The following is a 9,912-nucleotide window of genomic DNA, read 5'->3' as shown; positions in this document are numbered from 1 at the left end:
TAGATGGAGTAAGAATGGTGTCACTTAGTAGCCCCAAGGGAAGATTAAGATAAAAACAATTACTTCCCTAATTCATTCTGGACTAACTTGAACCTCTTTGGCTGGGCCAGGGCAATCTCAGGAGCTGATTTATAGTGTTTATACCTCCTTGACCTGTTTTTGCACAAAGAGCCCAGTTGTTAGGTTATTTGGCAGGAGAAGTTCATGGGTAGTTGTAGGGGAGGGTTCCTGCTGGTGATTCCAGTCTGGTGAAACCAGATTGCAGAAGCCCAGGCTAAATTGCCATACTCATTATTATTGTTTATAGTGTGGTCAGATTTAGCAAATAAAAAAATAGGACATCCAGTCAAATTAGAATTTCAGATAAGTAGGAAACACTTTTTTTTTGTACAAGTATGTCCCAAATATTGCAATATTTTATCTAGTAATCTTAGCTGTTGAGAAGGAAAATTGATAAAGCATTTTCAAGTTTGGGGCTCAACCTTGAGAAGTTCTCAGATGGCCCATTACATAATTTTATTAATGAATTCTTTCCCAACAGGGGTGGGATCATGATCTTTCTGCCTCACAGGTTCTGTTTATTATCTGTTTGCCAACTGGCCCTTTTCCATTTAAACTCTGTGGCTGGAATTTGTCTAAGAAGTCCTCCCAGTCTGTCAAATGTCACCTGTGTGTGTCAAGCGCCAACTCCCAGGCAAAATAATGTATGGTACACACTGATAGCAGGCTTCAAATATTGGACAAAATAGGAAAATAGACAGAATGAATAATTTCAAACCTTACTGTGTTTATATTACTTTCACCTCAAACATTTTTAACTTCTGGGGTTAAAAAAACTTCTGAAAATAGTATTTTAGGTGAAACTAAAGTGCAAAACAGAAAATCAATGCTAGACACAACTGTCACAGATTTTTTTTGTTTGTTTTGGTTTTTCAAAGAAATAATACATGAAAAAAATTTTAGTTCTCTATACATTAATTCAAATTACCCTGTAAATATGTCCTTTGGTGCCCATAGAGAGAATCAGCAGATGGCACAGCATCACTTAAGAGGTGGTGCAGTTGATACCTGGCTTCTCCAAGACTCCCTTAATCCACCTAATTCATACCAGCTCTAATTTTATAAGCCTTCATACATAATATGGTTATTTTAAGTATTTAAAAGAACCCAATGCATTCAAGCAATTCTTAACTCAAATAATACCAATGTATGTAGCAATCAAAAACAGCTGAAAAACTTGGCAGTAGAATCAGTACTGAGGGAAATCAATTGTACTTTAGACAGAAAATCTGGATTATCCATTAAAAATAGGCTCTTTTGACAGAATTTCTGACTTAGAAGGCCATATCTTACAGTTTGGGTACAAATATTTCAGTTTTCGGTAAAGAGTTTATTCAAAGGATAGAAAAGAAGGAGCTATTTTCAATGATTGTTTTAAATTAAAATACTTTGATTTACAGTAGAAGGAACTAGTGGACAGCCCTGATAGTTTAGCTCAGAATGAAATGTAGGCTACAGTGCGGAGAAATTGGTTTCTCAGTCCTCTCTGCCCTTCTGTTTTTCTATTGCCCTGAGTCCTGCCTGGGCCGTCCACAAGAGGCCTAGAGGCATTGAAAAGGAAGGTGGAGAGGGAGAGAGCCAGAAAAGGGGGACTGTTTAAAATTCATGCCTAGACCAATAAGCTTGTCGAGTTTAGTGATTCTGTCTTATTTATACCTAATATTAGCCTTCCTAATTACTACTGTAACAATCTAAATCTCTCGTTTACTCAGTTGATCAAAGTAAGGTTCTAATTGGCACGTCAGTGTTGCAGACAAACCATGTAGGGGCCAGTTATCTTTGAAAAGAACTTTTTTTCAAAGCCCAAGGCTTGCACCCTTTAAAGCCCAGCCAGGTGTTTTCAAAAAATCAGATGACCTACATCTTCATGAGTAACAGACCAGAGAGTAGATAAAATGGTAAACCATCTATTCTAGAAAAAGAAGTCAAAGAAAATATTTCCAGGGGCGGGCCATGTCTCACTTGGGAGAGTGTGTTGCTGATAACACCAAGGCCACAGGTTTGGATCCCTATATAGGGATGGCTGGTTAGCTCACTNATACTTTGATTTACAGTAGAAGGAACTAGTGGACAGCCCTGATAGTTTAGCTCAGAATGAACTGTAGGCTACAGTGCGGAGAAATTGGTTTCTCAGTCCTCTCTGCCCTTCTGTTTTTCTATTGCCCTGAGTCCTGCCTGGGCCGTCCACGAGAGGCCTAGAGGCATTGAAAAGGAAGGTGGAGAGGGAGAGAGCCAGAAAAGGGGGACTGTTTAAAATTCATGCCTAGACCAATAAGCTTGTCGAGTTTACTGATTCTGTCTTATTTATACCTAATATTAGCCTTCCTAATTACTACTGTAACAATCTAAATCTCTCATTTACTCAGTTGATCAAAGTAAGGTTCTAATTGGCACGTCAGTGTTGCAGACAAACCATGTAGGGGCCAGTTATCTTTGAAAAGAACTTTTTTTCAAAGCCCAAGGCTTGCACCCTTTAAAGCCCAGCCAGGTGTTTTCAAAAAATCAGATGACCTACATCTTCATGAGTAACAGACCAGAGAGTAGATAAAATGGTAAACCATCTATTCTAGAAAAACAAGTCAAAGAAAACATTTCCAGGGGCGGGCCATGTCTCACTTGGGAGAGTGTGTTGCTGATAACACCAAGGCCACGGGTTTGGATCCCTATATAGGGATGGCTGGTTAGCTCACTTGGGTGAGCGGGGGGCTGACAACACCAAGTCAAGGGTTAAGATCCCCTTACCGGTCATCTTTTAAAAAAAACAAAACAGCAAAGAAAACATTTCCACTTCCCCATCCTCTGACCAATCATAGTGCACTGTAATCTGGCTTCCACCCCCACAAATGTTCTGAAAGAGTCCTACAAAGTTGCCAATGACCACCTGAGAGCTGACCCCTCTGCTTGGTTTTTAGGAGTCATCTTTCTTGATGTTTACTGCATGCATTCCACACTAGTAACCATCCTCTCCTAATTAAAACTCTTTCTCATTGGCCCTCACAATATTATTTCTTCCTTATTTTTCTCTAGTCTATTTGGCCACTCCTTCTTGTTCCACGACCTGTCCCCTCCATGTTGGTGCTACCCAGGGACCCATTTCAGACATTTTTAACTGTTCCTAGTTGTTTTGATTCATTACTGTGGTTCAATTTCCATATTCATGCCTTAGTTCATACCCGTTCCTAAGCTTTAAACCTATAGCTCCCCACAAAACATTCACACCTGGGTTTTAGCAAAACCCCTCAAATGCCTTATGTCCTAGAGCCAATCTCGTCTTCCCCTCTGAAAATGCTCTCCTCCTCCTGCATTCTGTTTTAGTTAATGGCTTCTCCCTGACCCTGAGGAAGTCGCTTTAATTACACCCTTATTCTCTCACTGCAACATCCAGATCCAGGCTTCAAATCCTACCATTTCCACTTCTCCAGAGGGTTCTCCAATCTGCTCCTCCTTCCCGTTCCCACTGCCACATCTGGCATGTAGGTCCCCTCCCAACTCTTCACATCACTGTTGCAGTAACTGCACTTCTTTTCTCTAGGGACTCTTTATTCCAATCCATTCTCCACACTGACACCCAAGATAGCGGTTGAAAACAAAGCTAGGATCACATTGTCCCCTACAGAAACTCACTAATTCTCTTCTTTGCTTATAATGTAAACTCTAAAATAGCGTGATTAGAAGGCCCTTCATAGTTTACACCAAAATATGTGGTTAGCTAGTTTCCCATCATGTCTTCATATCCTAGCCATGACAATCTTCTTACCATCATCCAAATTGTCTACTCCCATTTTACACGCTCAGAGAAAGAAAAAACCACTCTGACCGTTTTGAGCCCTGGCTGCTTCGAGGCTGGCCCTGGTGAGCACATGGAGCAAGAGCTGGCAAAAGCCGCTGCTGTACCCTTAGTATGTAGTTGTTTGGAGCTGCAGGTGAGAAGAGGGCCTTGGTGGCCCTCAGGCCAGAAAGACCACTTAGACCCTCATAGAAGTGAGGGGCCACAGACAACTCAAAAAAGGAGACACTCAGAGGCCAGTGAGTCATCACAAGGAACCTGCACATGTCCCATCCAATGGGAAATGTTTGGAGCATGGGCAGTGGGGAAGACTGGCCCAGCAGGGGAACACTGGGGCACAGCAAGGACAGCTGATCTGCCCTCCAATCAGCACAGGCCCACTCAGCGGAGACTGGTAAGGAACATAGAACTGCAGGGGGTGCAGTCTGCTGAAAAGACTCAGGCCCAGACCAGAGTTTCCACACAGCCCACGAGTACTGGCCCTCACAAGACCCAGAAGTGCTTACGAGGTCAACAATTAAAACCTGAGTTGCACAAAAAGGCTTCCCCTGAGAATCAGCAGCAAAGTAGCAATTTAGCTCAACCACAGGGAGAATCAGCAGCAAAGTCAAGACCCAGAAGTGCTTACGAGGTCAACAATTAAAACCTGAGTTGCACAAAAAGGCTTCCCCTGAGAATCAGCAGCAAAGTAGCAATTTAGCTCAACCACAGGGCTCAAGTGCTGGTTCCCATAGGAAGTTCCCCCATTTTAGAAGAAAAGGACAACAAATTAGTTCCAGTGCTGAGTTTAAGTGGTGGGAATAGTGAATAATCCAACACAGAACTGAAAGAAAAAACAAAAACCACATAGATCAGAGACAGAGTTCTGATGTTAACCAGTAAAGGTCTACCACCACCAAAGAACGTCTGTAAAACTCAGAAGGACCAGAAGCCCCCAGGCTCCCAAGCTGGGGTGGGGGGAGGGCCAAGAGCCTCATCCACACCCCCGCAAAGTCCACATCTAGTCCAGCCACAATTAAGCCACCACCAGATACCCCCTGGGCTCCCTTGCTGGAATGAGGGGAGTGCCACGGGTCTCAACCATGCCCCCTCCCTCCTTCTTCCTCCTCCACCCTCTGCCCCTCCCTCCAACAGTTCCACAACAGCATCTTAGAATGTAAAATAATAATAATAATAAAAAATTTTTTTTTAAAAAAATCTTTTCTTCTCTTCCAGGCAACATATAACTCATCTTTTAGTAACACAATTGAATATCANCCACTTAGACCCACATAGGAGTGAGGGGCCACAGACAACTCAAAAAAGGAGACACTCAGAGGCCAGTGAGTCATCACAAGGGACCTGCACATGTCCCATCCAATGGGAAATGTTTGGAGCATGGGCAGTGGGGAAGACTGGCCCAGCAGGGGAATACTGGGGCACAGCAAGGACAGCTGATCTGCCCTCCAATCAGCACAGGCCCACTCAGCGGAGACTGGTAAGGAACATAGAACTGCAGGGGGTGCAGTCTGCTGAAAAGACTCAGGCCCAGACCAGAGTTTCCACACAGCCCACGAGTACTGGCCCTCACAAGACCCAGAAGTGCTTACGAGGTCAACAATTAAAACCTGAGTTGCACAAAAAGGCTTCCCCTGAGAATCAGCAGCAAAGTAGCAATTTAGCTCAACCACAGGGCTCAAGTGCTGGTTCCCATAGGAAGTTCCCCCATTTTAGAAGAAAAGGACAACAAATTAGTTCCAGTGCTGAGTTTAAGTGGTGGGAATAGTGAATAATCCAACACAGAACTGAAAGAAAAAACAAAAACCACATAGATCAGAGACAGAGTTCTGATGTTAACCAGTAAAGGTCTACCACCACCAAAGAACGTCTGTAAAACTCAGAAGGACCAGAAGCCCCCAGGCTCCCAAGCTGGGGTGGGGGGAGGGCCAAGAGCCTCATCCACACCCCCGCAAAGTCCACATCTAGTCCAGCCACAATTAAGCCACCACCAGATACCCCCTGGGCTCCCTTGCTGGAATGAGGGGAGTGCCACGGGTCTCAACCATGCCCCCTCCCTCCTTCTTCCTCCTCCACCCTCTGCCCCTCCCTCCAACAGTTCCACAACAGCATCTTAGAATGTAAAATAATAATAATAATAAAAAATTTTTTTTTAAAAAAATCTTTTCTTCTCTTCCAGGCAACATATAACTCATCTTTTAGTAACACAATTGAATATCAATTCCTCTGGGAAGAATTCCTAGCATTTCCTCCACACCAACAAATCTCTCCTTTCACTGGGGTCCCGGTGGCTCTTGAATGTGCCTCCGTTGTAAGCTGTTAGCCACTGGGTTATAATTTTTGGTTAGAGATTGAATCAACCTTTACAGATCATCTCTTATTTATCTACATGTCCCTAATGCCCAGAACAGTACCTGGCAGAGTAAATACTTAATTTTGATGACTAAACTCCTAACAGTTGGTGATTATCAGAAGGCCTAATAATCCATGCTAAGAACACAAGTGAAGAGCAGTACATCTGCAGTGTTTCATTTATTCTTGCAATATGAATCATTGATGATGACTTAGTAACTTGCCATTTCATTGCTTTAAATTCATGCTCATAACTTATTGCACTCAGCACTCCTTACCCGACTGCTTTTACCCACCTACACGTGGCACACACTTCTAAAGGCCGTGATAGGGTCAGCCAGTTTGTCTGTGGTTAGCACAGTGCGGCTTGTCCCTGTGACTGGACAATGAGTGTGAGTGGAATCACCATCCGTTCTCACTAAAAGAATATGTACTACAAAAAAGGCCCAAATTATACAGCCCTCTAACAAATTATGCCTATAAGACAAAGTAGTATCTCTCACATTTTATTTTTTGTGATGAAGAACCATAATAAAAAAAATAAAATTTATTACTCACATCCTTACAATTAGCGGAGATTATTTAAATGAAATAATTCACTTTGTTGAGAGCTGCCCTAAACGTTCCACTGGGTTTAACAACAGCAACAAAAAATTACTGGGTTTTGTAAGAATGATTTTTAACAAATGTTTTGTCTTCTAGGCAAAAATTCCTGGTGCTTGTTTTCTAGAAGAGCTGCTTCCCAAGTCCACATGTCATGGAACACAGCAAATCTGTCCACACCTGCGTGGCCCATCCCCAGTCCTGGCCACTCTTTGACTCACTGCCCTCTTTGTGACCTGAGAGAGAAGAGGGTGGGAATGATTCGAGACAGGCCTCCCGAAGAAGTTCTTCCTATTAGAAATGTGCCCTTCAGATTATCAGCTCCATTTTAGAAAGGGAAGTACTGAACCATTCAGTGGGATTCCTAAAAATCAGCTAAAGAGCTATTTGCAAAGACTCGACCCTAATTTTGTACCTGTTGACTTCATGTCAACAGGAATTTTTTGCTTTTACTTTCTAATTTTAGTTTTAGAGACCAATTTTAGAAATAAAACCAAAATTCAGTTATGAAATCTATGCTAAAATGTCCTCAAACCTATAATTCAAAGGTAAAACATACATTTCTCCTTTTCTAAAAGTAGGTTCTTGGTGGAGACAACAAACCCAGTTTAACCTGCTATTTCCGTTAATGGTGACCAAGTCAAAATTTTCAGAGAGGTTTCCAAGATATTCCTTAATTATGTTAATTACTAAAAAAATCAATTAGGGTAATCATTGTCATTACTCAGCTGAAATATTTTTCCACCATATTAATGTAAATTTTTGCTACCAACATTATTATTATTTAAATTTTTAAAGTGGTCTCTTTCAGAATGAATTATTAGAAGGTAAGAAACTTTCAGGTGCTGAAGTTTAATAATTATCAGGTATATGATGGATAGGAAGCAAGAGAAAGACTTTGGTCAGGAACTCCTCTAGCAGCAGTTGGGAAATCACTTCACAATGAATGACACCACATTTACTACCTCAATTGAAAGGTGCTCATGTGGTTAAATGACTACTGACTAAGTATTTCAATCCAATTAAATTCTTGGCAGCTAGAAATAGTTGCATGGTATTATTAATTAATATGTACAAAAGTGATACACTAGTATGTAGGATAACCAGTAAAGATTAGAGCTAAGAGCTGAAATTAAACACCCTGGAATGTGGGATGTCATCACTGCATCCCACGATTCAGACACCAATCAATGGCTGTAGCAAAGATAGGACAAGAGTTCAATCTTATATTAAATTAATTCTGTCTGGGATCTGAAAAATTAGTTGTCAAACATTCATCAAGCAGCATTTTATCAAAATATGAACATGAATTAACCTTAATTACAGTCTACATATATTACAAAATAGCACATTTCCCTTTAGGTGTTGCAAGGTGTCTAGAAATTCTAAGCTCTTTCCAAATGTCATGCTAATGCTGTCATATTATTCCAAAAGGAATACTTACCTCATCTATTTCTAAAATTGGATAAATTTGAGTGATGCCAAAAGGAAGAAAGAATACAGATTATGGGTTACTTAATTACCCTGAGTAATGAGTCCTCCCTCTGGGGCTTGTCTGGCATTTTCCTTGCCAGATCTTCTTGCATCCTGGTGGTTTCCTGTTAGGAACCCAGGGATATCTCAGCTTCTACATGCAGTTTCCTCAAGGTCAATCTCTTAGCAAAGCCATTCATTTCACTTGCTTATTTTGCTTCCCTCAGGGCCCTGTACCACATCCCCTGTACCCAGTAGGTAATGGCAGAAATGCCCCTGGGCAACAAGCAGAGTCTAAACAACAGCAAGAACTACAACCAAACCCTGAAAGAGTAGCCACATTCTCCTTCAGAAGGGGAGCTTGGGCTGGAAACAAAACTGCATCTTTTCTAAATCAGGATGTGTTGAGTGTTGGGGAGGGTGGTGGTATGGGCTCACTGAATTTTCAGATACTACTGGATATGTGTTTCTAGGTTAGGTGGGTGGTGTTAAATAGAGCCCTTAGCATTTCTTGTTTGTTCGGCCATTTTTAAAAATCTGACTCCCCCTTTTCTTTCTCAGTGTAATGGCTGGCCACGAGCAGCAGCTGTGCCTCTAGCTCCTGTAGATCATTCAAGGCTTCGTCATACATGACATAAGCCCCTTGCAGGTCCTGGGTGTGGATGCAGCCAGCTCCTGTGCTGTAGCAGTCATCCTGGTTCTCTACTTCTGAGATCTCCACGAATTGGATGCTGTGGACCTGCGGAAAGAAACTCAGAAGTTACTGGAAAAAGGAGAGCTATATTTTGCCAGCCCACATGGAACAAGCAGCAGGTTTCTGTTCCCACACAGTGTACACTCTGAATGTATAAAAAGCTATATGTGGTAAAAATATAATAACAAAGAATGTTGGCAGGGAGAGGTAGTTCCTGAGACAGATAACTAGCTGATTAGCTTGTTTTTATGATTAATTCAGGAGTAACTGGAAAAATGCAGCCAATAGAGCATCGTGTTAAAAGAGGTCTCTGTAGTCAGCGTGCCTGGGTTCAGGTCCTGACTCTGCCAGAATCTCACCCTGGGCAAGTCACTCAGCTATTCTTAGCCTCCATTTCCTGATCTGTAACATAGGGACAGGAAGACACCACACACCGCAATTGTTGTAGTGAGTATTTGACACTGTGCATATGAGACACTTGAATCCATAAACCTTAACTATTAAAACGTTTTTGTTTTAATTCTTTAAGTATCTCTAAAATGCATCAGCATGGTCTCATGTCTTAGCTGTACTGGGTTGAATAGCATCCCCCAAAGTTCATAATCACCTGCAACCTGTGTCTAAAACCTTTTTTGGAAATAGGGTCTTTGCAGATATGATCAAAGTTAAGATGAGGTCAGATAGGTTTACAGTAAGCCCTATATGGTGACTGGTATCCTTATAAAGAGGGAAATTTGGAGACATACATGCTGGGGAGGCCATGTGAAGACTGAGGTAGAAATGACAGTGATGCATCTGTAAGACAAGGAAGGCCAAGGCTTGTCAAGGATTGCCAGCAACTAGTGGAAGCTGGAAGAGGCAAGGAAAGATTCCTCTAGAGACTTCAGGGAAATCATGGTTCTGCTGACACCTTGATTTTGGACTTGCGGCCTCCAGAATTGTGAGA

The 9,912-nt window shown here is 41.9% G+C and overlaps 1 protein-coding gene across 1 annotated transcript in view; it reads right to left on the bottom strand.

Annotated features, from left to right (window-relative positions):
- The window catches only part of LOC103594222 (transmembrane protein FLJ37396), a gene marked incomplete at its 5' end in the record, with an annotated part of 34,359 nt that extends 25,348 nt beyond the window's left edge, over positions 1-9,011 (bottom strand). Inside the window, 3 exon segments of the mRNA XM_008577427.1 lie at positions 6,913-6,988; positions 6,991-7,037; positions 8,821-9,011. Of these exon segments, the coding sequence (XP_008575649.1) occupies positions 6,913-6,988; positions 6,991-7,037; positions 8,821-9,011 (314 nt within the window).
- Between the last annotated feature and the right edge of the window lie 901 nt (positions 9,012-9,912).

The sequence above is a fragment of the Galeopterus variegatus genome, unplaced genomic scaffold, assembly GCF_000696425.1.
Source record: "Galeopterus variegatus unplaced genomic scaffold, G_variegatus-3.0.2 Scaffold1507, whole genome shotgun sequence".
Classification (NCBI taxonomy): Eukaryota; Metazoa; Chordata; class Mammalia; order Dermoptera; family Cynocephalidae; genus Galeopterus; species Galeopterus variegatus.
This window is presented reverse-complemented; position numbering and strand designations above follow the sequence as displayed.